The following is a 27892-nucleotide window of genomic DNA, read 5'->3' on the forward strand; positions in this document are numbered from 1 at the left end:
CAGTTTTATTTACCCGTGTTAGATTCCAATTCTGGTATTGGTGGGGCGCATCTGGCAAGTGCCAGATTCCACTTCTGGGTGTCCACTGGGTCCGTGGTTCACGATGGTCCCTAAGCCCAGTGAGATCTATGCTCCCTTGAATTTTTGTAATTTTCTGAACTTCCCACGTCGCAGTATAGCCCGCACGGGCTGCTGCCAAGTGTAAATGGCCATTTGGCTTGACGACCTGCACTTGGCCCAATCACAACCTGACTGGTCTACTCTAATGGGCTAATCCTAACTTAATTTAGTTGTGGCACCAAACCATGAGTAGTTTAAACGAACGGTTCTGCGGCAAATCTTACGTGGACGCTTCAGTACACTGTTTTGGTTGGACGGGACATTACACTACACCTGATGTTCAAGTGATCGGGGTGGATTCATTGGCTTCCTACGGTTGATTAATCGGACTGGTGCGGTTCTTTACTGGTACCACCCCTATATACACTAATATTGGATGCTAATGGTTATTAAGTAATATTTAGGTTAATTAAATAAAATAATAATAAAAAATAAAAATTGATGGATTTTTAGAAATCCAAAACAGCGAAAATCGAGGATGTTACACCAGTTGAGTCTGGATCCGGCTCATTTTAAATTTCTTGTCCTTAAATGAGCTCTTAAAATGGATGGCCGGGGTGGATTTCTCACAAACATTACGATGGGCCCACCTAGCTTCCTACCCGGACGCGGATTACGTCCTACCCCAGTCCGGACAGTAATCCGTCCGGGCAGAGTTCTGTGGGGCCTACCTTGATGCAAGTGTTTTATCCACGCCGTTCATTGATTTTCTCATATCATTTTAAGTTATTACCGTACAAATTGGGTAGGTCCAAAGCTCCAGTGGACCACACCAAAGGAAGCTGCAGTGATAATGACAACCACCGATGAAGCCTTTCTAAGGGCCACCATGATTTTTTTTTTTACCATCCAACCTATTCATAAGGTCATGTAGACGTAGATGAAGTGAAAACACAAATATTAGCTTGATCTGAAACTTCGCCAGCTCCCAAGAAATTTTTAATGGTGGACATTCAATCCCCACCTTGTGATCCACTTAAGCCTGGGACCTACCTCATTATTTGGATCATACCTTAAAATGATTTGATAAAACGATGAACGGCGTGGATAAAACACTTACATCACAGTGGGCCCCACAGACGGTAGGACGCAATCTGCGTCAGCCTAACCCAAGACGATGTGGCCCTGACGTATGTATTCTATATCCACGCCGTCCATCCGTTTTTCCAGATCATTTTAGGGCATGAACCCAACACTGAAGCAGATCCAATTCTCAGGCGGACCATACCATATGAAAGAGTCCAGAATAGAGGTAATAGGGCCCCGGCGTACGTTAGCAAAGTGCTCCTTTTTCTACTGAATCTTATTCATGAGTTCATCAAGGCATCTTCGGGGTGGGACTCACCTAGTGGATGGCTTGGATCTCACACATGCACGTAACTCTGGCACATGGGGGATGACTTCCATTAGGGTAAGGCCCGGCGCACGTTAGCAAAGTGCCTTTTATTATGACTATCTTACTCATGAGCTTAGTGGCTTGTAGGACAATGTTGTCAAAAAGGGTGAAATGAGGAGATGGGAGGGGAGAAGATGGAATCCTTGTTGGAGTGAAACATGAGGAAAGTAGTACTACTCTCAATTGCAGAAGGATAGATGGGATGGGATGGTGTGGCCCACTTCAAGTTTCAAAGCACCAGAAATTGTACAACCCTATATACTAGCTTTCATCAAAACCTTTTTTTTCTTCTATTTGTAATCATGGTCTGCTTTTGTCCCAACCACACAAACACAAAAAGCCCGCTTTAAAAAAAATCCCTGGGTTTTATGAGGTGCTTAGCTAACTAAGACTTTTGTGTTACACATCAAATAGGAATCCTTTGAGAGAGAGAAAGAGAGTCTGCTCTTGTGTGGGATTCCTTCGAATAACCATCTTCCCTTCATGTTCTACCCTTTTACTGTGTGGGTCTCTCTCTTACACACACAGAATCTAATCTCCCTCTCTCTCTCTCTCACAAAGTAAGGATATGGTAGGTGGATGTCTTTTTTAGTAGCGCGTGTAAGTGAGTGCATGCATGTCTTGTTTGTGTCCACGTGTGAGTAGGATTCTATCTTCTGCCAATATTAGATACTTATTGCTTGAATTATGACTGTATCTGTCTATAACCTCTCTTCTTTTCTTTTTTTTCAGGTGTTGGCTTTCACTTGAATAAAGGCACCATCTTTCACATGAAGGAAACATAAGGGAGAGAGAGAGAGAGAGAGAGAGAGAGAGAGAGAGAGAGAGATGTGATGAGAGTAGCAAGGAGAAAGAAAGGTGAAAATGAAGTATATGAAACTTGGGACAAGGCCAGACACCTTCTTCACACAGGAGGCTACAAGGTTTGTATGTGGAGAGAGAGAGAGAGAGAGAGAGAGAGAGAGAGAGAATTTTCTTCATGGGTTTTTTATTTTATTTTTATATTTTAATTAATAATATTAATATGTGGTGATGATGATGCATGGCAGGTCAGTGTCCTCAGACGTGCCCAGCGATCTCACCATTCAAATCAATAACACTACATATCTACTACACAAGGTTCCTCCTCCTCCTCCTCCTCCTCCTCTCTCTCTCTCTCTCTCACGCGCGCACGCACACACACACTCACACGTGCTGGTCACGTGTCACCATTTTTTTAAACTTCTGGCAACGTGGTTAATGTGTCACTTTTCTGGGGTTAGATGGACTCGTGATATAGCAAAACACCATTTGAAAAAAAGGTGGTTTCTCTTCCACCGTACAATGCCCAGTTGTATGGTAATCCAGACCGCTAAATAGCTGCCCAATTGAGAATGAACACACCCCAAAAATTACATTCACCAGATTATAGAAACCACCTTGAAATTTGGACCACTTAGCATTTTATTTTTAGCCGCTCATCCGATAGCAATTAATTGGATTGGATGGTCAGGATTGCTTTAATCAGTGCAATTTTCAACTCATTTTATAGTGGGACACATCCACAATGTGTCCCACTATTTGGGTGTTCTTGATAGCCGCACGTGAATGCCACGTGTGGGAGTATGAGATGAGTAGGCTAGCTACCATTTTTCAAAATGGTGGTGAACTATCACAGGAGTCTTAGGCGCGTAAATAGTGCCATCTCTTCAACTCTACAAATGGGGCCCACCGAGGATGGAGCGTGGACCTGAATTTACACAGATACGATGATGATCCTTACCGTTCATCTGATTACCATACAATAGAAATTTAAAAAGAAAACATTCTGCTGAAGAAAAATTCGATGGTCAGGATTGATTTACATTTCACGGATAAGATGTTGACGGTTAGATAACTTGCCACTTTTTTCGGGCAAATTCCAAATTGGAATGATAGGGTTGTCGGCTCCAACTTAGTGTAACCGGGTTTTGGGATAATTGAATAGGGATCGTTACTGTATCTCTTTTCATCATTCTACTTGTACGTCAAGAAACAAAAGGATAGGACCGTTCTATCCATGAAATTTTCAATAAACTGTCCATCCATGATGGGCCCAATCAAACCAACGGTCTGGATCAGTAAGATATGGGTCCACTTATCAGCCTCAGGTCAAGCAACGTATAGAAATACTAAGTACGAAAACCTCTGGCAGCAAATTGAATGAATTGGTGTACCGTCACTACCATCCAAAACCATGCACCGCGCTGCCTCCACCGTACACTTGGCATTTTTTCAGCCACCCAAAATTGTGACAATGCGTGCGGATTTATGGATGGGCCATGTGATAAAAAAAAAGAAAAACACTGACCAGATGATCAGATGGTCAGAAAATGAACGGTTGAAAACCAAAAAAGAGATGGATCACTAATGGAACGGTTAGGATCGTCTCATCCGTACAAGTTTTGTACAGTGGCCCACCTAATTTGGCATTATCTTGATTTCTTCCGACCATTGTAACCGTAGCATATGTACTGTGGTCCCAGGAGGTGGACATTTTGCAGTGCACCCGCAGGACACTGCAGTGGTCCCATGATATTCTGTGGACACTAAGACGAGCCGCGCCTGGGAAAAGGAAACCCACTGATATGTCCACCCAAACGGTGGACCACCTGATACGATACAAATAGAGACAGGAGAACCGAAATACTGTACAACCATCTGTCTTTTGCAGATGTAGCAGGCTAATGTTTACCAATCGAGACCGTCCATCCAGTTCGTCCTATGATCGATGGTGAATCATGCAAATATCACACCCATTAGAAAATCTTGGCCGTCGTTTTTTTCTTTTTAAAAAACTTTTCCACGCTGAATGTCAACCATTAACAATTTTTCCTTTCCACCGTTCCTTAAGTTTCACTCATCGGATGGCTAGGATTGTGCAATCTAAACCTTTTTCTTCAATCATCTGCCATCAACATTAGGAGGAACTAGATTTTCAGGCTGCCACGTGTACGTTAGAGAGATGCCCCTGCATCATTACCGCACGTTGATTTATTCTTTCGAGTTCTTTTGCGTGGACCGCGATTTAGACACGAATATGTGTCGCCCCACTGGGGCCCACATGAAGATATGGTAGGATGATCAGAGCCGTCCAAGTTTTGGATGGTACATTATACGAGACATAATAAGAAATGTAAGTTGAATAGAGGATCCTGATCATTGATACGTTTAGCTGAATGTGGACCACTGAACAGAAATTTTCAAACTCACGTTCTATTCAATAAATCAACGGCCAGATTGATTTTTGAGAGTGATTATTCGATATGGACCACTTTAAAGTACCACCCACTAAATGGACGTGTCTGATTCTCCTGTCTTCTTTGCATGTGGACCACATGGGACGACACGTGATGGGTGATCCTGAGTACTGACAGAGGCAGACGGTGTCTTTTCTCCAGCTCGCCGCACGCTAATTGGAATGTGAGAGGCTTTCCATACACTTGCAAAAGCAAAACACGTGTGTGAGATCCAGGCCATTCATCGATTAGGACACGCTATTCACATGGCCTGTCCACCAAATGCCAACAACCTGAATCGTTAAATCGCCACTCAGGGGACACTTGTACGAGAGAAATGAAGATAGTTCCAAAACTGGACGCTGATTTCCTGCCAAAGGCTTTGGCAAGAAGTTCCTGCCTGGGAACCAAGGTGGGGTCCACCGTGATGTTTGTGAGAAATCCACCTCGTCCATTCGTTTTGTGAGATCATTTTAGGATATGCCACTGAAACTGAGATAGATCCAACGGTCAAGTGGACCACACGAGAGGGAAAACTGGAGAAAGAAATGCCTACCGTTGAAACATTCTTGGGCTCCACCTTGAAGTTCAAATGAAATCCAAACCGTTTATAATGTCATCCCCACTGGGATGAAGTGAAAACACAAAAAAAACTTAGCCAAATACGAAACTTTTGTGGCCATATGAATGTTTCAATGGTGGTTGCTCAATCCCCACATTTTCGTCTAGTGTGACCCACTTGAGTCTTGGATCCGCCTCATGTTTTACCACATGTCTTGAAAGGAACTCAAAAAACGGATGGACGGGGTAGATTCATCACAAACATCACGGTGGGCCCCACATAAGTTCCCGGACTCCCTGCAAAAGACCTTGGCAAGGAATCAACATCCTCCAAAACCCGGTAGAGTCGACCCAGTCCAAGTTCGAACGAGTAATCTGATTTGGCAGAGACTCGGTTTTGACTCGGTAAACTCGGCTCATCTCAAAGTGAGTCGGTCCGAGTCTTTTATTTTTGAATCTTGTAGAATAGTGACAAATCTGGCTCTCGGCCACTTGTAGGGCGGGAAATTTATCCGGAGATAATCAAATTTTTAGGTTTTCCTTGAGATATTATCATGAAAATCTTGCTAAATAAAAATATTTAGAAAGTATTTATTGTAAATTAATACTTATATTTAAAATTTAAATAAATACTTATTAACAAAGTCTGTATATTTATATATAGAGAGAGAGAGGAATGCTCACCTACAGAACTTTTTACTTGAGCACCTGTGCTTATGTGTCATGGGCACAAAATCTGAATGGTCCATGTGATGCGTCATCCCTTGAAACCTTACAAGTCCAACTTTAAGCATAATACAAAACTCTGATGGGCTATGAAAAAAGGAAATAATTTTCTCCCTTGATTTACGTTTCTCTTTTCAATGGCCCATTAAAGTTTTGGATTAGGCTGAAAATTAGGCTCATAAAGTTTCAAGGGGTGGCGCATCACGTGGACCGTTTAGATTCTATTCCCATAATATGTGTGCAAAGGTGCTCACGTAAGAAGGTGCGCAGGTGAGCATTCTTCTATATGTACCATAAAAAATGAATTTTTTAACATATGTAATATTTTGATAAGATCACATTAATAACATTTGGAATTAAAATCCAGGCAATAATTTTTACAGTGTCTTGTAGCAAAAACCCCTTTCAAGTCTTCAAGGGTACAAAGGGGTCAGGTCTGGTATTTGTCACTCTGTTTTGTAGCAAAAATCCCTTTCATGGTAGGCCTTCAAGGGGTGCAAATGGCTCAGGTCTGGTCGGGTTAAAGGGAGCCATGGAGCCTACCCATTTAGTAATCCAGTTTGTATTTTCTTCCTCCACTCAACCCATCCAAATTTGGGAGGCGTCCAAGTTTATAAATTATATATACACACTCACACGCCATGAGGTCGACCTCATGGGAAGTTGAGCAGTGTGGGTCCCACCATGATGCGTGTCAAACATCAACACCATCAACCAAATGGGTCCCCTTTAGTTTATGGGATATCCAAAAAATCAATCTTATATGGCACTCAGGTGGGCCATAGCATCTAAAACCATGTGAATACATGCTTTAAATATATAATAGTACTTGGTGGGGCCACTTGAGTTTTGGATGCAGCTTAAACTTCGTATGACCCCTCATCCAAGTGTGACACATACAATGGATGGGCTGGATTTGTGAAACACATCTCAGAGGATCCAATAAATGAATATGAATGTTTCAATGGGAAGTAACCTCTTTCAACTTTTGTATGTGGTGTGGCCCACCCAAGTCATATATTGTGTTGATTTTTAAGCCAATGGTCCACCATGGAATGGCGCATCTGGCTGATGGTGTTGATGTTCGACACACATTACGTGGGGCCCACATAGCTCGACCTGATGGGAACTGAACCCATCCATATTTGGGTAGGGTCTAAGTTATATAAAATAATAATAATAATAATAATAATAATTAAAAGCCCATTTCCTTACCCATGCATTTGGGTTGCACCAAGCATTCCTCCAATGGTCCCTACGTGATGGATGGTCCAGATCTTATACGGGTGTGCATAGATGGCACGTGTGCCATGAAGTCTCCATTTGCACAAGCACCTAGAGATAGCAATAGCAATTACTGGGAATTATCTTCTTTTTCTTTTTCTTTTTTAACGTTAAGTTGGTAAAACGAGAATATTCGAACTTTTATGCTCATTTGTTTCTTTCCCGCCAAAGTGTCGGCATCACATCGAGAACATCATATCCCGTCACCCTTCACATCCCTCTCTTTAATTCATTAATTATAATTATCCAATTCTCACTTTCTCTAATCAAACTTAATAATTGAAGAGAGTTTTGAAGCTTCAACTTCTCCTCTAAACATGCAGCCATTAACTACTTTCTTTTCGTATGGGTTGAGTTAGGGCAGAGGTTAGGCCTAGGTTAAGTTTATTTCAAGATGGCTTAAATTGGACCCATCTATATGAATCTTTATGACATGGGATCGACTAGAATTAACTTAGTGGAGTGTCATGATTGCGCAAATTTGGACTTTGAAATACCTTAATTGGTTAAAAATAACTACTTTTTTCTCATTAGCTTGTTAGTACACTCTACTGTCAGTTCACAATTCACTGTTAGCCAGCCCCACCGGGAAATCAATACCATTAGGTCATTGTTGAAACAAGGTACCTTTCACACAGTCTACCACTTGAGCTATGGACCAAGGTGTTTTTTTTATTTTTTTATTTTTATTTTTATTTTAAATAGCTTAAATGCACATTATAACTTCCAACTATTATAACTTTGTAATCAGTTATTAGATTAATTTGTTAGAATAATATGTCCTTAAAAGCTACTGATGGGACATGTGAGGAGACAATGCATAGAGTCTGCTGGGCCCAAGGAGTTTATATGAAAAATCATTTTTAGGTAAAATTCGTATTTGGAGTTTTTAAGAGTTCAATTCCATTCTAAGCATTTGCTTTAGCCATTTAGGTGTCCTTTTCAAATTGGCTAGACTTTGACATCTTTTTATTACTTTTAATAATTTTTACTATTTTGAAAAAAGCTTTTTTTATTTTTCAATTTGACTAGTCTAAGGAATATTTTGTTATATAAGGTCATAAGGTACTTCACATCTAGTACTTTGTCATCAATATTGTCAATTTTATTAATTTTTTAGGGCCTATTTGGATACTACCAAATAAGCAGTACTTTGTCATCTATATTTTTAATTTTTAAATTTTTTTTTGCCTTTTAACTTCTAAAAGTAATTTATTTTCTTCATTTTCATGTATGACATAATAACTTAATAAATAATTTATGGGAATATGCTCTTTGTGGCTATAAATCTCTTCTAAGTTCATGAGATTAAAAAATCATGTAATAAATGGATAGATGATGATCTATTGGGCCCCACATGATAGACTATCCACATCAAAGGTATGCCCCTAATAATGAATGACCCACATCCAACAATCCACATTGAAGGTGGGGCCCACAGGTGAGCAACCCACATCAAAGGTGCTCCCCATATGATGAATAATCCACATCAAAGGTGGGCTCCACATGATGGGTAGTAGATATTGAAGATGGGCCTCACATGGTGGACAATGACATTGATGGTGGGCCCCACATGATGGATGACTAATATCAAAGATGACCCCTACCTAATGAGCTATGCACATTAACATTAAAGGTCAACCCCTAATGATGAATGACCCACAACCAAGATGGGCCTAGACAGCTAACATCAAAGGTAAGCCTTGCAAATAGATGACCTACATCAAAGGGAGGCTTACATAATGAACAATCCACATTAAAAGGTTGGCCCCACATGATGGATGGTGGATGTAAAGGGGACCAAACAGACTTTCGGAATAATTATTTGGAACATTGGAAACCAAATATACTTTTCTACTTTTGTATAATACATATATTATTTATTAAATGTACTCTTCTGCTAATTAAGTAAAAACCAAGATAAGCTAACTATTTATAATATAAATACATAGCTTATCTAAAGTAACTTATGATCCAAATGCGCTCTTAGAGATTTTTCTCTTCTTTTGGATCCAGGATTATTCTAGAGAAGCAAATGGTGCTAGATAAAACTTTTTCATACCATATTAATCTATTTTTCATTTTAGATATTCTTATTTTCTAGTGGATTTAAGGATTATATTAGAACAAGATGGCAATGATTTCTTCTCTTTTACCACCGTACCTGCTATATGCCCTTTTATTACTCCGAATTTAATTTCAAAAGTCCCACCAGACCTATTCAGTCATGAGATCAAACTTATCGACCAAAATATGCTCACTTGGTCCAAATTTTAGACCTAGACAAGTTTTAATTTTGAGATGGGTCAATTGCAAGATGATTCCAATGACCAATCAGGTCGATCCGACCGACCATTTGCATTCAATTGTTGATAGTTGAGGCCATGATTCCATAAATCCAAACCATTGGTCTTTTGTGTCTCGTAGATAGACTATACCTAAAAAATTATCATAATAAGATAATCTTTTCATTTGTGGCCCATCAATAGAAGGTTAGGAAATGAAATATAACAATAGTTTGAGTTCAACTAAAAAAGGTTTTAATATTGATCATTGGGATATTCCAATGTGGAACATTTTTTCAGCATTCCCCATCCATGTTGGCACACAATAAATCAATGGTTTGGATTATGAACTATGGGCCCCACATGTCAGATTGGACAACCCGTACTTTGTGCAAAGGTATTCTACAATGCTTGGGAGGAGAGTTTGTACAGTACACTGGTATTTCAGGTTGCATAATTAGGGCTTATGTTTCTGCAATCAAAACCATTGATACAGTGGGCCTCATCATGGACAATCTACAGATTTCTTGGCCTTTTATTTATTGAATCTGAACCGTTGCTATTTATCTTTCTCATCCAATCACAGACAGTAAGCATTATTTATTTATTTAATTTTGTAATTTCATTTTTCATTTTGTTAGTGGCTATCCACGTGAAGCCCATAAGATCATTAGGTTGGGTCACTAATGGTATCATTCCAACTTTAGGCTGGGACCCAACTTTAGCAATGCAGGGAGAGAGAAAGGAAAGAATTCAAGACTTGAAAAGATAACTTGTCTGTCCTCTGATAGAAACTGTACACATGACATGCTTGGACAAGATCTGAAATATCCATCAAGTGGGCCCCACAGTTCAAAGATGCCATTGATTTTGTTGACTGAAATCGTCCAACCCGTGATCAGATATAGCTACTATCATTTGATTGATTTTAGTTTTGAGTTGTAGGCTCTTTCAAGTGAGGTGTACCTAATGAATGGTTTAGACCTTTAAAAAAAAAAAAAAAAGGATCAAAAACTCCCAAGTACGTGATGTATGATGAGTAGAGGACGATTCAATGAAGGGCTAGATTCACACGAATTCTATCTGGAGGGGCCCAATTGGACAAAATGGCCTAAATGCACACTTCCAACAGCCATAACTTGGCAACTAATTATCGGTTTCGCTCATTTAGGGCCTGTTTGGATACCACCAAATAAGTTATTTTTTCTATTTATGACAATATATAAGTAACTTATTTGAGGTAAGTTTGGTTTAAGATCAATTATGAGTAACTGTTTTACTTAAATTTACTTAATCACTTCAGCTTAATAAGTAGAAACCAAGATAAGCTATACTTACGGCATAAGTAGTTTATCTTAACTGACTCTCCATCCAAACACCCCCATAGTATACCATTGAAAAGTTATAAGCCCTAGCCAAAAACATAATGTTGGTTGATTCCAAATAGCTTTTCAAAAATCAATTATTTTATGAGTCAAATTAGGGTTATGATTCAAAACTTGTTTTTCGTAAGTTCTATTATTTCTATTTTTAAGGTTTCAAGAGTCCATTTGTGATCTAAAGTCTTTATTTTAGTCGTTTAAGGATTATTTATGAATTTTGATAAAATTAGACATCTTTTTACTGTTTTTAGTATTTTTACTATTTTGGAAAAGAGTCCCATTTTGAGTCAAATTAGCAATGTAGGTCATCTTTTACTTGTATAAGCACTACAAATGTATTCTAATCAGCACTTCCATCAATAATAATAATTTTATTTCTCATTCTTAAAGATTTCTCTTTTCTTGTGGATTTAAATTTATTTTTCGAAGAATACAATGACCCCTCTCCTCTTCTATCAGTGCACCCACTACATTAATATGTCAACCATTTTTTAAGCATGTGTTTGGTCGCACCAAATTTCACAACATGAGATCTTGCACCAAATTAGATTGACTACTCATAAAAATTGATGAAATTTTATGATATTTGGTACAACCAAATGCATGCTAAATTACATGTTCTATTCTTGATTAAGGGAAATACAATTTCCATCTTTTGTAATTGTAGTTTCCACTTCTTCCCAAGTGTGGCCTCTTACAGCGCCTTTGTTCTGATGGTGGTGATTCTGATAATTGTACGATCGAGCTTCATGAAATTCCAGGCGGCGAAGAAGCCTTCGAGCTCTGCGCAAAATTCAGTTATGGAATCATGATCAATCTCAGCGCCCATAACTTTGTAGCGGCGATCTGTGCAGCCAAGTTCCTTAGAATGACTGAGTCTATTGAGAAGGGCAATTTCATCTTGAAGCTCGAAGCATTTTTCGATTCGTGCATCCTACAGGGGTGGAAAGATTCAATCATGGCCCTTCAGACAACTGGGAAATTGCCCGAGTGGTCTGAAAACATCGGCATTTTGGGACGGTGTGTTGATGCGATTGTGGAGAAAATCCTCACACCCCTATCAAAGGTTAGTTATCTAATTCATACAATAGTTTGAATGACAGACATATTTTTTGAAATGTCTCACACACAACTAATGGTGTGGCCCACTTGATAGTCGGATTATCCTGAGTTTTGGGGCATTCCAACATGGATAGTTTGGAATGGATCCTTCCATAATTTCTTTAATCTCTAGATTTGGATGGGTCAACCCGGTTGGATCGGCGGTTAGGCCCATTTGGATGGACCGCACGAAATGGGCTGGCATCCGGCCTGGGTTAAAAAAACATTGATTTCATGCTATCTTTCCATCTTTCTATTCATGAACCATGCAACATTTTTTAGGTAACATGGTCTTACACATACACTAGACCGGGGTATGCCGAAAAGCGCCACCGGTCAGTCCCAAAGGATTGGTGGACCGAAGACATCTCCGATCTCGATATCGACCTCTTTCGATGTGTTATCACCGCCGTCAAATCGGCAAAGAAGCTCCCACCCCCACTCATAGGCGAAGCATTACATGTCTACGCCAGCCGGTGGCTGCCCAATGCATCAAAGGGGTGGGCCCCAGAGAGCTCACTCACCCAAAATGAAGAAACTGCGATGAAGCATCGGCGCGTGCTCGAATCTATTGTGAGCATGATCCCAAGTGATCGTGGGTCAGTCTCCGGTGGGTTCGTCTTGAGGCTCCTTAAGGTGGCCAATCTTGTCGGGGCCTCACCGTCCACGAAGGCCGAGCTCGTGAGGAGATCGGGCCGGCAATTAGATGAGGTTACGGTTAGCGACATTCTCCTTCCGTCGTATTTATCTTCGAACAAGAGCTTTTATGACGTCGATTTAGTGGGGTCGATATTAGAAAACTTCCTGGTACACTTCCATCGGCGCGGCCCACCGGACAATAACAAATCCATGCAGTCCATGTTCCAGGTGGGGAGGCTCATTGATTCCTATTTGCAAGTGGTCGCTCGGGACGCTAATGTTCCAGCTTCGAAGATAATCGCTCTTGCAGAAGCCTTGCCGGAGTTCGCCCGGCCCAAGCACGACGATCTCTACAAAGCCATTGATATTTATCTCAAGGTAAAACCAGAAACCATTTACTACAAATTTTCATTTCTAATACGTAATATGTATTAGAAATAGGGGTGGAAGTGGGCCCATTGGATCGAATCAGTCCGAGCCGGGTCCATTTGCTTAATGGTGCCAGAATTCTAACCATAGCCCGGACCATGACCAGTTACAATGTCGGCCGATCTCACCCACTTAAAAATTCATCTAGATGAAGACCGACGGAACCATTCAACTGTAACTGAGTCGGGCTCGATTGCGACCAGAATGGTTTTAAGACCGACCTTTTCAGACCAACTCATTTGCTACTGAGTTGAGTCAGACTGAGTCACTCCCTATTTTCAACTCTGAGTTGCGATGATGAGGCCCAGCTGAGTCTTGACTCATTTGGGTGGGTGACACGAACCATCGATTGATAACATATATGGGTGGGTTAGATTAGATAGGGTTCGACCCAGGCACCAGCCATTTTGGTAAATGGGTCACATTTCTAGCCTGATGGTTATGCATGGTGACTCAAACCCTTGATTAACAAGGACCGAGTTTACTAGCAACTTGGATCGAAATCTCGCCGAGTCGAGTTGACTCAGTGAATTTTCGACCTATGCTCGAGTAGGTCTGGCCAATTGACCCAGATGGGTGCTTGTTCAGTAGCTGTGAGCCAGGCCTGACAAGCTTGGAAAAATCCTCGACCCAGCCCAGCTAGTCATATGGATGGCTTTAGATCTATCTTTGGACTTCTTATCCTTGACCACTCATCCTCCTCTCATGTGGCACTCATCTAGCGATCCAGACCATCCAAATTATAGGCCACATTTTGGATGAAATATATTTCTAAAATGACACTGATCAAGCAATCCTAACCATGCAAATTGATGTCACTCAAATGGATGGTAAAAAGTAAAATAGTGAGGGTTCCAATTTTCGAAAGAAAGAAAAAAATTAAAAAAATCATATGGTTCTTGGGCTATGCTCTATCAACGATTTCATGGATTTGGACGGTGTGGATTGCCATAAAAGTATGCCATGTGTACACATCGAAGAGTCTAGCAGATGGAATGGCGTGTTTGGCTGCACAAGTGGATAAAATTGTGACCCTTCTCTGTGAGGGGAAGGAAATAAATTACAAGTTGTTATTGTAATTCATTTCAATTGAGCACCCCCAAACGGGCCCCAGCGCATGAAACATTATTCTAACCATCTTGACCGTCCAATTCATGTGCATGCCTTTGATGGCTGATGGAATGATGCCTTCTAGGGTTCTCAATGGTCCAGTGACTGGAATTAAGGGCTGTCAATGGTCGGGTTTACCCATACCCGGGCCAACAGGGTTCGAGTCTTGCCCGGTCTAGGTCTCGTTCTCGAAGACCTAGATCCAAAATAAGAGCATTTACATGGTCAGGCCCACTTGATGGATGGCATCAAATCACACACGTATTTTCCACTTTCACCTGACCTGAACCCGACTGGACCCAAAGTTAACCGGGTCCCAAAATCTTAAGATCCGAATGCAGCCCGCATGCTGGACGGATCCAAGGACCCAGACCCGTTAGTATCGGATCAGGTCCATCGCTCGGAGTACCCATTGGCAGCCTTAGCCAGAATTGGGGCCCATTGATGTGGGCCTTGAATTTGTCCAAGGACCCCACAATAGGCCCATCCAACCGTTGGATCGGGTTCTTCGATCAATGGCGGGATTGGATGTGTGTGAGCCCAGCCCCAATCAGGCCCATTTTTCAGCTTAAACTCAATAGAAAGTGATCCAACCTGGATCATGGCCCAGTCCATTTACAATCTGGGCCATCAAAACAGGCCCTTAATCAACTGTTCCACGGCAGGATCACCCTGATCTCATCAAGTCCGAGAAGAAACGCCTTTGCCGGATTCTAGACTGCCAGAAGCTGTCGCCTGACATATGCATGCATGCGGTGAAGAACGAACGGTTGCCGTTACGAACCGTTGTGCAAGTTCTCTTCTTGGAGCAAGAACGGGCCACAAGGCCCAGCAGTCGAAATCCACCGCATGATCATGCGATGAGTGGTGTGTTATTGAGTGCTGGTGGCCATGGAGAGATAGAAGAATCCATTGAGGAGGCGACGGTGCCGGGCCCCAACAGAAGAGATCCAAAGAAAACAAAGAAACCCGATACTAAGACGCCGGAGCAGGCCCGGCCCAACGGGTCGAAACGAACAGTTGGGAGGAAACATGTGATGGAGATGGACAAGGGAAGGGAAATCATAGAGGAAGGAGGTTTGGATGGCAATTTAGGACCTAAGAAGATGGAAATCAAGGGTAGATCAACGGTGGGCCGTGGCCCAAAAGCAGGTCACAAATATGATTAGTGTGACAAATCATTATTTGATATAAACAAAACCTTTTATTTTTCTTCTTATAGTTTAAGTGCTTCATTTTTATTTTAATACTCTGACAGCGTATGACACTTGATATGCAGGCACTTTGTATGTGTGGCATATGCTAATCAAATTGAACTGACCGAATTGTGGAATCCACTATCTCTAATCAGCCATAAAATCAGAATGGTTAAAGATCAGAAGAACACTATCGATCCATCGTTCGTTAAAATAGGACCATTGGATATTTTCCATCTTGACCGTCCAATAAAGGTCCATTAATCAGATGGTCACAATATGCCGGGCATCACGTTCGACCTATAGTTTGGACAGTAATTTGGATTACTTGTATTACGCCATTCGTGAAATTTCTGATCGCCTGTGTATCATCCATCACACTCTACCAGAGCATCATAGTTTTGCTGAGGCCAGGTCCACTTGGTGAATTCAGCCTCGAGTCAACCCAGGACTGAACGAGTCATCTGAGTCACCGACCATTCATGTTCTCATTATTATCATGTAGAAACTATACTCTTACAAGCATACTTCATTGATGATCCTGACCTTTGGAACTTGGATTTGAATACGAGTCATATACACAATCACTCATTCAACTAATATTTCATACCATGGCTCGGGTAGCAATTAATCTAGACCATCAATAGTTCAGATATCTTTTAAGATAAGCACTCAAAGGTGCGGATCAGACTATGGGGACATGGATTCTAATAATAGGACTGTAATTCATCTTAGGGGCGATTGACTCAATTTGTGTTTAGGTACTAAGAAGTGTGAGAAATTAATTTCCATGGGAATTCAATTTCTAAGATTTGCTTCTTTTATGATTTCCATCTTGGGGTTAAAATTTTAAAAAAATAAAAATAATAAAAAACATATTCCCATCTAAACAACCATATTTTTAGAAAGGATACAAGTTCCTAACAACTCTCTCCCAAAATCTAAATGCTTAAATTAAATTCTTTAGATTACACTTGTAAATACCAAAACACCATAGAATTTGTTAGTTCTAATAAAGAGTTAAAGCATAAAATTGAAATATTAGAGACATGGACTAAACATAAGTGTGACACTGGAGAGCTATGGCATGTTAGTGCCACCGTCTTAAAGACATATTTGCCCCCAAAATGAAGAATCCTCGGTGCACTAAGTGTCAGAAGGTTTGGACGGTCAAGATCAGGTGCATGCATGATCACAACTATTAGAAACCTAAGATAGCTATCCAATTTGCCTACACAAAGAATAAACTAAAGAAGAATAAGTAAATTAAAAGAGGAGAAATTTTCTATAATTTTGAAATGAAAATTGAATTCCTATCATTAAGGTTACCAAGGAGATAGCCTTGAACACGGAGCACAACGCCATCCATGCAAGGTAAAAAAAGTAAAATTGTTTGAGTAAAAGGCACCACACTGCCCGCTCATGAAGTTGCTCCTAAGAGATACTCTTATCTTCCTATAGGAACAATAAGAAAATGAATCTAATATAAAGACTACCGATCCGGTGTGAATCTAATATAAAGACGAACCATCCGGTGTGAGACTGAAAACTCTACTAGAAGGGAAAGCATGATAAACAACACTGCAGGATAAGAAAGGAAAAATGCAAAATAGGAAATTCTGGTTTTTCTTATTTTAAATCCAACTTTTTCTAACAATCTTTTATTAGAAATCTAATTGCTGGAAACATATTGACAACCCCTTTTTAGTTGTCAACTGAACTAGCCCTTAGTCTTTATCTTAAAGGACAGTTTGGGAGGATGAATGCAACAAAACCTACGTCAAATCAATTCTCATGTACTTGGGAAATATGTGGGCCCACTAGTTTCTTTAATAATGTTTCTTTGGCAAATCAAAATAGGAGGAAAGAGGGATCCAATAAAAACCACACATTTTAAGAAATTCCACCTCCTATTTGATTTGATTTTTGCAAGAGAGTCGTGCTATAGATGACAATTGATTTGCTTTCATTTTGGGTCGGTGGGCCCATATATTCCTCGAGTAGAAATAATAACAACAACCCAGATTAATGGGTCCTCATAGAAAATCCATCCAAGTATGTTTCCTCAGCACTAATGGTTTTTAAGAAGATATTATCCCGAGAAATACAAGGAAAATCTATCGATAAATAAATTAATAGATATTATCAAGAAAATTTCAAAATATTGTAGTTCTGATTTTTAACAAGATTATCACTAAATAAACATAAAAATTATTTAAAATTTTAACTAACTCATGGTTAATTATTATTAAAAAATTTAAGTTATTTATCAATTTATAAATATTTATATTTTTTATTTTCAGCGAGACTTTCCCAATAATATCCTAAGAAAACCCTCAAATTTTAAAAATCCATGAGAAAATACCAAGCCGAGAAACATCCTAGAGCGAGATTTGTCCGAGGCCTCTCTGTCCCATGTTGGCTTTTAATGGATTGGATGGTTAGATGAATGTTGATGTAAACTTTCTTTTAATGGTTTGGATGGTTAGATGAATGCTGATGTAAATTTTCTTTTATTTTCTTTTCTCGGCTATTTTGACTATAGAAAATGGAAATTGACAATGAGTTGAGTGGCCCTTTTGTGACTCCCTCTTTGGTAAGAGTGTCGGCAATCTTATACGTCTTAAGCGCGAGAGAAAACGACATGTTCCATCTCAATAAAACAGCTTTGATTTTTAATTTTTAGCTTTTTTTTTTTTTAGGTGATCCAAAGCTTCGGTGGGCCATAGTGTACCTATTATGAAATACGACAAGTAGAGGATGCAAAAGGGCATGTTTGGCTGCCATTGAAAAATCAATCTAGCTCATTATCTACCTGCAGATGTTGCTGTAGTTGTGACTGTTGGTTAGGCATACCTAGATTTCAGGGTGGACTTGAGGGAGGGGAATCAAGTGTTGAACCCGACACTGATGTGACTAGGATTTGGTTGGGCCATGTGCTACTGTTGGACATGATCCCTAGCTAACAACAACTTTCAAACATGCTTTGTGTGGACCTCACAACAACGGCATATGGCCTAATCAAATCCTGCCTAGCTATGTGGTGTTGGGGTCACCAAGTAATCAAAGTCAAGACTAGATATTTAGAAAATGGTACTTTCACATCATAGCACAACACATGAACCGTTTGGATGTTGCACACATGTCACTAATGGACATGCATAAAGGTTGAAAGAAATGCTTCCCAAACCCATTTTTTGTGTTAACCGTGTAAGAACTCTATAAGGTGAGCCTTATTAATCCAGTCTGCATTGTCCTAAGGGTTGGATAATATGATCAGGTGTACCAGTGGGTAGGGGTGTACACGAACCGAGCTAGCTCGACTTGACTCGAAAAAGCTCGATTTGACCCGGTTCGAAGCTAAGTTTGAGCCGAATCAAGCTAATTTTTTGAGCCCAAAAATGAGTTTGAGCAGGCCCTAAATCGACTCGACTCGGATCGAATCCAGCTCGAATCCAGTTCGAATTGAATTCGGATCGAACCAGTTCGATGACTCAGTTACTTTCCCATTGATGTTGCTCACCAACTGTTTGATAAAATGACTCAACGAAATGTGGCTGGTGGCAAGGAAGGTTTGTACATGAAACAAATGCCCTTTTTCTCTTTGTTTTTCTTGGTTTTTATGTTGCGTAGAAGGTGTTTAATAAAATACCTGTAAGACCATTGTCTCTGTTTGTAAAACAGTTGAATTTTGAAGTTGCAGTTCAAGTGTTTGTAGAAATGCCTCAATGGCGAACTCGGCCCGAGCTGTTGACCAAACCAAGCCGAGCTGGCCAGTTAGGCTCGAGACTGAGCCGAGCCGAATTTGAGCTGAGGTCAGCCAGTGGCCGAACTAAGTCGAGCTGAGGCTAGCTTGACTCAGTTTGACTCGATGTACACCCCTACCAGTGGGCCCCACTAAGTTGTGATACATCCATAAATTCGTGTAAAGGGTGGAGTGCCACGATTGTAATATGCACACAGTAACATAAAGGTATTGGGATTCCCGGTTTCGTGTGGAGCCTTTCGCAGAGAGGAGTTTTGATGGGTTTCAAACTCCTTTGCCTTTATAGCTATAAAGATAGGCTGGGTCCCCAATCTAACACCAACTACAGAAGCTCAATCCCGTCACGTCTTTTCTAAAGGGTGTAAGGAAAGGAAGATCCCAACATTCCGTTTCTACATTAATGGTGACATAGACAGGTAAGTCATATACCTCTATTGATCTCCATATTCAATGCACAACAAGGTCTTTTGGCTACTCCACATAAAAGTCTTACAAACCAAACATGCACTAAGCCTCTAGTTTTAAGACTCAAAAGAGTCTGATACAACTCACTGAGTCAACTTGGATTTGGTGTCATCTGATCCAATTCGATACCACCGAGTCACCCCTGACTTGGGTGAACCGGACCAATACACAGACTCAGAGCAATTTACAACTCAACTCGAGACTGAATGAGTTGATTCAATTGGCTGAGTCCATAAACCATGCTTATGTCATCTGATCCAATTCGATACCACCGAGTCACCCCTGACTTGGGTGAACCGGACCGATACACAGATTCGAGCAATTTACATCTCAAGTCGAGACTGAATGAGTTGATTCAATTGGCTGAGTCCACAAACCATGCTTATGTCCTATGAACCAAAAATGAAAGAGGAGTTATACACACACACACACACACGCACTCACTCTAGCTACGTATGAGGCTTGATATTCAGGCACATAAAATTGTTCCAAACAGCCTATTTTAATTTTTGGTTCCTGCTACATCCAAACCATGATGTAAATATCATATATCAAAGTTTGCCAGAGTATCAAAAGCTAAGCATATTTGTTGTACTTGTAAAACACTTATCTTATGTTCTGATACCATGTCAAACAACAATTTCTCTAAAAGCTTAGCCATTAAAGGATGGTGTATTAATGCATATCAAGGGACTTTAATACTCTAACACAGATGTCTCTCTATACACAAATTGAGGATAAATTCGAATGTTACTAAATCCCAAAATGCCATTTCTCCAGTTGAGATTCTGGAAACATTTGGATGCTCACTAAATCCGCAGTGAATGGAAAGCCCATTTTCTCATATTGAGTTTGAGAGTCCGTTTGGATGTTTACTAAATCAACAATGAGAGGAATGACCATTTTCTCAAATTGAGATTGGCGGTCTGTTTGGATGCCACTATATCCGCAAAAGAACTGAGGGCCTGTTTGGGTGCACTAAATCCACAAAGAGTGGAAAGGTCATTTTCTCAATGGGTGGAAAATGGCCACATTGTGCTAGCATCTTTTATTGGAGTGAAAACAAAGCTTCTTTTACCATTTGAAGCCGGTTTAATAGACTTTAATGGTTATTCTGCTTGAGATGGTGTCATTTCCTCATTAAAGCGGCTGGCAAAGGTTCAGGCCCTTAGGTGGGGGCCGGTCCATTCATTAGGGGAAATCATAGATTGTCAGTGTCATTTTTCCCACTGGCCCATTCAGAAGTTAAAGTCTCATTTTCACACCCAATGGCCAAACCCATGTCTGGAAATAGGAGAAATTCAATAAAGAGGGTTTTACACGGAAGTTCCCACACTTATAAGCTACGTTGGGCCCACATGGGCCCACCTGGGTCCACAGGATGTTTGTGTTAAATCCACCCTATTGATCAATTTCTACATCTCAAATCCCAGAAACAAGCCAGATTTAAAACTTATGTGGACCATACAATAGAAATAATTGGGATGGAACAGCCACTATCAAAATCTTTATAGGGATTCATTCTAGTTAGAATGACCTTGTTGAGCTCGCGATAATCAATATATAGCTACAACGAACTATTCTTCTTCTTCACAAATAAGACTAGAGCTCCTTAAGGTGATACACTCGGGTGAATAAACCCTTACCTTAATAGTTATTCAATCTACTCCAGCTCAATTGGAGCCATCCAATAAGGAGGCTATGGAGATGGGCACGGTTCCTGGTATGAGATTGATGTGGAAATCGATAGCCCTCTTTGACATAACCCAATTATCTCCTTAAATGTCAGATATTTATGAACTAGGGGCAACTAGTCCAAGCTCGGCGCTAGTGACTCTTCGATCACATAGGCAAGGAGGCTCTCAGCAACCCCTCCTCAATACTCCCTAGTACAGGAAAAATGGTAATATGGGGATGGAGAAGTTAACCATCTTCTTGAAGTAATTCAAGCTAGCATGAAAGGTGAACAACCAGTCCATCCACAAGATAACTTCATACTTGGACATTTTCCACACGGTTAGGTCAGTGGGCAAGAAGAAGCTACTAACAGATATATGGCAAGATCTATATATACAACTCAAGGTGACCCATTAGGTCTGCTACTCCTCCAAGAGGGAGGCCATGAATGATGTAGAGTGGGTCGCGGACACTTTCATAGTGAAGATGGAATAAAGAAGGCCCGATCGGAGGCATAAGTGATTAGGACTGTCTAAACCTTAAAACAGTCGTATCTCAAAAATCAGAACGAGTTTTTCGACATATCATATATGATTTCGGGGTAGGAGAAGCTACTTTAGCTAACCAACTAGCTATATTGGGTTGCTCACACTGGATTTTCGAGATTCCATCGGATCAACGGGCAAAAGTCCATTTTATTTTTGTTTTTACTATAAATAGTAACTTTTAATTCAATCATAACTTTTGATCCTTTGTGCTTAAGGAGTCATGCCAACATGAAAAGGGCTTACAAAAATTATGAGAATAACATGGTTAGGCCAAATTGGATACTTACTATTTTTGGCCAAAAACCATGAAGTCTAGTTGGAATCATGACCCTTTATAAATAGTATTAAGTCAAGTTTTTAGGGAGTTTGATTCTAAAACTTCATCCTAGTTTTTAGTTCATTATTTAAGGATTGTAACTTCTTTAAAAAAAATAGATAAATAAAATAAAATAAAATAAAATCATGAATCAATTTATTTCGAATTATTAGAAATTATTTCTGTTTTTATTCCTTGTGGATTCGAGGAATCTCTGTTACGAGTCTAGAGAAGCTCTGTAGATTTGGAGTAGTTATCTGTGAGAAAGACGATGATCGACCTCATCACATCCTTCCCTGCATCAATGAAGTTGTAAAACATTTCCTTCATGGAAGGCCCACCCTGTGGAGCTGCCGACTGCGTGACGATCACTACCTTGGTGTGGTTTGGCGGGTCAGGAACAATTACTAGCACCATGAACTTCCTCTTCATGAGCATAATTTACAGCTAATCAAATTAATCATTTAAGAGGCGAACACCGCAAGCATGGACAAAAAATATAAACAAAAGTAGCATACATTCACATGACTACGTTCTACTTGAGAATGCTATTTGTTCATTTTCTAAGTTCTGAAACCATGGGAACTTATCATCAATCTAGGTTATTAATCCAAGACCCGTAAGGAATGTCAGCCTAAGTTCTCTAAACAACAACTTATTTTCTAAATTATTTCCAAAATCTTATGCTTTGATACCAAGTTTGTAACGTCTCAAGAAATCCATGTCTGTTTGGAACCTAGCTTTTTTTGTTTGTTAGCCTTTTAATACTACCCACTGTCAGCTCACACTTCACTGTTAGCCACCCCCACTAGGGCTCGATACCAAGACCTCAGTGTAACCTAGCTTGTTCAGATGTATATGGGATGTAGGAGTTTAAAACCCATCAAAACCCCTCCTACCTAAGACTACGCATAGAAGGGTTTTCAAGTCCATCCAAAGCACTGTTTGTGTATCACAGTCCAAGCGCACCACCCCTTACATGATTCGAGATAATCACAACTCCATGGACCCACTGTTATACCCAATCACAATATCCAACTCTCAGGTATATCCAAACCATTAATCAAGTAAGGTCACCTTATAAAAGTATTACATCTTTCGTTGAAATTTTTTTTTCTTGGAAACATATTGCCAACTTGTTTTTAGTCGTCCACAATACTAGGCCTTCGTCTCTATCTTAAAAGACAGTTTGGGAAGATGAATTCAACAAAACCTATTTCAAATCTATTCTCATGCACTTCTGAAATATGTGGGCCAAGAATGTGGGCCCACTAGTGTTCTTTAGCACCATTTCTTCAAAAAATCGAAATTGGAAGAAAGCAGGAGCGATTAAAAAACTACACATTTTAAGAAATTCTGCCTCCTGTTTGATTTGATCCTTGAAAGAGAGTGGCGCTCTGTACGACAATTGACCTACTTTCATTTTGGGCAGGTGGGCCCATGTATTCCTTAAATGGAGATAACAACATCCATCAAATGGATCCTTGTAGAAAATCAATCAAGGTATGTCTCAATAACTCTTAAGCAGTGTGACAAACATGACAAAAATCTCATGATAAATAAACTAAAAGATGTTGTCATGAAAATTTCAAAATATCGTGGTACTGATTTTTAAGAAGACTATCCTGTCACGGATATCGAGATTCAAACACGGGCCCTTGGCTCTGATACTATGTCAAATCACTGCCTGCTTTAAAAGCTTGAGCGATCAAATGACGGAGTAACATTATATATCAAGGGATTAAGCGATTGTTGGCGAGGTTTATCTAAATTTTTTGGTACACGTATGGATGAATTACTTGGTAACTGGTGTTGGGACGTAACAGGATTTGATAGGGACACATGTCGCTAGTAGAGATGGGAGTTATCATGTCAAGTTATTTATAACGGGATGAATTGTGTGATAACTTGTGTTGAGACATAGCAATAGCGCGTGGTTCAATTGGCTCATCTCTGATAGCGGCATGTGTCCCAATCAAATGCTGTCATGTCCCAGCACCATTGGTTAATCATGTCTCAAAACAATGTTAGAGTTACCATGCATTCCGCATTCGGTGTCCTGATTTGATATTTAGAGAATGGTAGATTCACGATATATCATGGTATGGATGCTGCATGTGTCACCAATCGAATCAGGAATGTATAAAAACAGGTTGAAAAAAAAAATGCTTCCCAAACTAATTATTGCAGAAATCCACATCCAAAAAGAAAAGAAAAATTAGCCCATCTTCAATGTTAAATGATGTAGATAGTATTGCGGACAATTACATGGTCAAGATGGATCAGAAAAGGTCCGGTCGACGACAGAAGTGATCCGGACCGTCGGACCTTTAATCAGGCGTATCTCGCAATCGAAAATGAGTTATCGGACGTAAAATATATGATTTTAGGTAGAACGAGCTACTTTAGCCAAACAACCCCGCCATGCCGAGTTGCGCAAGCCGTATTTACAAAATACCGCCAGATCGACGGTCGTTTCCCTATTTTAATTCCATTTTTACTATAAATAGTAAGTTTTAGTTTGATTATAACTCTTCATTCGTTGGGCTTTAGGAGTTGCGCCCAACGCAAAAGGAGCTTAGAAAAATTAGGAGAATAGCTTGGTGAAGCCAAATAGGACACTTACTATTTTTGGCCAAAAACCTTACGCACTAGTAGACATCACGACCATTTACTATTTATAGTAAGTCACGAATTCTAGGAATTTTAGTCATAGTTTGATTCTGATTTCTCTTTCATTGGTTGGTGTCCCTATTTAAAGGGTTGTGAACTCATTTTTTTGGATTCATCAATCAATTTCGAATTTATTAGAATTTATTTCTATTTCCTCACTTTCTTTCCTCGTGGGTTCAGAAATTCTCTATGAGGAGTCTGGAGAAGTTCCGTGGATTCAGAATAGTTATCCTCTTGAGGAAGATGGTGCTCGACCTCACGTATTAGCCTCATTAGAACTAGAGCTGGGCATCGGACTGAGTCAGATCGGACTGAACCTAACTCGATTCGGTCCGAAATGTATATGGGCTGACTCGAACTCGATCGGATCCAGGACCAAGTCCGGGACATTTGAGTCGAACCGATCCGATGCACGATTGGCATGACCCGAATTGAATCCGACTAGGTCGGGAAAACTGAATCGGATCGGGTTGGGTCTGCCGGTTAAATTATGAGGTATTTGTTATATCTAATCCGTCCATCCATTTGAAGAGCTCGTCTTAAGGCTTGAGCTGAAAAATAAGACAAATCCAGAGATCAGTTGGACCACACTGCAAAAAACAGTTGGGTATTGAACGTTTACCATTGAAACCTTTTTGAAGATAACAGAAGTTTCAGAATAATATGAAATTTGTTTTTCCTATTCAACCATGTATTTTTAGCCTTATTAATGGATTAGATGGAAAATAAACGTTATGGTGGGGCCCCTATAACATTGATCTCATTTGAGCCGTTCGTACAACTCGGAGCTTGAGGCGTGTCGGGGCCGTCTTTGCACTACACATCTACACCAGCTGTATCGCTAGCGTGATTCACACGGCAACTGGATTGCATATTGACTTACTCAGTACGCTCTTATTGTACTGAGTAAACTCTGTTAGGCCCACCGTGAATGTATGTGGATAATCCACGCCGTCCATCCGTTTTGACAAATCATTTTAGGTGTTGAAGCCAAAATTGAAGCATATACACAATTCAAGTGGACCATATTATAGGAAACAGTGGAACTATTAATTTCCACTGTTGAAACCTTTCCATGGCCCGCAGTGATGTTTATTTGTCATCCAACTTGTTAATAAGATTAAGCAAACATGGATGAATGGAAAACACAAATATCATCTTGATCTAAAACTTCTGTGGCCCTCAATAACTTTTGAACGGTAGAAATTTAATTCACGCTGTTTCCATTGGTGTGGTCCACTTGAGCTTTGGATAGACTTAAATTTTCCGCTAAATCTCTAAAACTATCTGTTGAAATGGATGGACGGAGTGAATAAAATGCATGAATGATGGTGGACCCCACAGAGTTTACTCGTACAACTCGGAGCTAAAGGCGGTTTCCGCTCGTATTTGCACGGCACGTGTCTACACACCAACTGTGTTGACGTGCCGTGCAAGAAATTGCATTTGGTACATAGAACACGGATTTCCTACGAAAGCTTGCATTGGAAGCCAAGTAGGACCCACTGTGATGTTTGTGAGAAATCCTCTCCATCCATCAGTTTTGTGAGTTCATTTTAAGACATCATGCCAAAAATGAACTATATACAATGCTAAAGTTGACTGAAAACATGATAATTGAACGTCTACAGTTGAAATATTCATGGGGCCACAAGTTTTCAATCATCCTAATATTTGTGTTTTCAATTCATCCCAGTAGGAATGACGTTATTAACGATATGGATGGCATATAAATATCACTGTCGAACCCAGGGATGTTTCAACGGTAGGAATTTTCCTAACCATCTTTTCCATTATTACAGCCCACTTAAGCATTGGATACAGTTCATTTTTGGCATCATGTCCTAAAATGAAATCAAAAAACGAATGGATGGGAATGATTTCTCAAAAACATCATAGTGGGCCCCACCCAGGTTCCCACCTCAGTAACTTCATGGGGAAGGCTTTGGCAAGAAATCCATGTCTGTTGCACGCTCTTACCTATGTACTGAGTAAACTCTGTTGCGGCCCACTGTGAATGCACGAACCCAAAATTGATGCATTTCCAAAGCTCAGGTAGACCATACCACAGGAAAAAGTAGAAGCATTAATAAAAATCACTCCGGATCGGGTCGGATCGGCTCAGTCCGGATCCATTCGGATAGGTTTTCGGATCAGGTCGGTCCGGATTGACCACAACCCAATCTCGATCCGAAAAACTGTCGGATCTAAATGATCCTACTCGATCTGCACCGATCTAGGCCGTCGGTTCGATTCGGATCGGGTCGGATTGGGTCGGATCCACCGGATCGGGTCAGATTTATCCAGCTTTAATTAGAAGCTTATGCACCTATGGAACCAAAGGGCACCATCATGATCTCTTATGTCCATGGTTTTAGGACTTGGAAGAGTCCGACTCAACTCATCTAAGTCCACTCGGATTTAGTACTATCAAATCCAATTCGATACCATCGAGTCACCCCTGACTTGAGTGAGTTAGGCCTATACAAAGCCTGACTCAAGCAAGTCGTAACTCTTAAGTCGAGACTGAATGAGTCGATCCTAAGTAGCTGAGTCTAAAAACCATGATTATGTCCAATGACCCAATAATGGAAGAGTTGTATTGTACTCTGGCTGCATATGATACTTGATACACAGGCACTTGAAAATAGTCTAAACAAGCTAAATTGTGAAACCTAGTGTCACCAAGTTACAATTATATATAATTAAAAAAATAATAATAAAAAATTGCATTAGTTGTAAGACCATTGGATACTTCTCATTTTCAACTTTCCAATACATATATGGCAAGATAATCAAATGGTTGTATTTTAATTTTTGGTCCGTGATCCATCCAAACCAACATATACATAATTTGGACAGTTTAATTTGAACTGCTTGCAAGTTGTTGAGTAATATATAAGCACTTCCACATCATACATCAATGTCTGCTGAAGTACCATGAGCTAACAAATGTTATGG

At 40.1% G+C, this 27892-nt stretch overlaps 1 protein-coding gene across 3 annotated transcripts; it reads left to right on the forward strand.

The window, feature by feature from the left end:
- Window positions 1-1646: 1646 nt before the first annotated feature.
- Window positions 1647-15537, forward strand: LOC131255895 (BTB/POZ domain-containing protein At5g47800). Of its 3 annotated transcripts, none has more exons than XM_058256817.1 (6): window positions 1647-1762; window positions 2249-2439; window positions 2566-2635; window positions 11697-12077; window positions 12395-13129; window positions 14956-15537. In XM_058256817.1, exons 2-6 carry the CDS (start codon window positions 2381-2383, stop codon window positions 15457-15459), a joined length of 1749 nt encoding a protein of 582 aa, XP_058112800.1. In that variant the 5' UTR covers window positions 1647-1762; window positions 2249-2380; the 3' UTR covers window positions 15460-15537. The 3 variants fall into 3 exon arrangements, with proteins under 3 accessions (XP_058112800.1, XP_058112799.1, XP_058112801.1); XM_058256816.1 differs by having other exon boundaries at window positions 1649-1762; window positions 11679-12077; XM_058256818.1 differs by lacking the exon at window positions 1647-1762 and having other exon boundaries at window positions 2419-2439; window positions 11773-12077.
- The last annotated feature ends 12355 nt before the right edge of the window (window positions 15538-27892 follow it).

The sequence above is a fragment of the Magnolia sinica genome, chromosome 9 (genome assembly GCF_029962835.1).
Source record: "Magnolia sinica isolate HGM2019 chromosome 9, MsV1, whole genome shotgun sequence".
Classification (NCBI taxonomy): domain Eukaryota; kingdom Viridiplantae; phylum Streptophyta; class Magnoliopsida; order Magnoliales; family Magnoliaceae; genus Magnolia; species Magnolia sinica.

Coding starts and splice junctions, on each gene's coding strand:
- LOC131255895 (XM_058256816.1), top strand. CDS start 2,381: ATGAAGTATATGAAACTTGGGACAAGGCCAGACACCTTCTTCACACAG. Junction 2,636..11,678: donor CTACATATCTACTACACAAG/GTTCCTCCTCCT, acceptor TTGTAATTGTAG/TTTCCACTTCTTCCCAAGTG. Junction 13,130..14,955: donor CCATTGATATTTATCTCAAG/GTAAAACCAGAA, acceptor GTTCCACGGCAG/GATCACCCTGATCTCATCAA.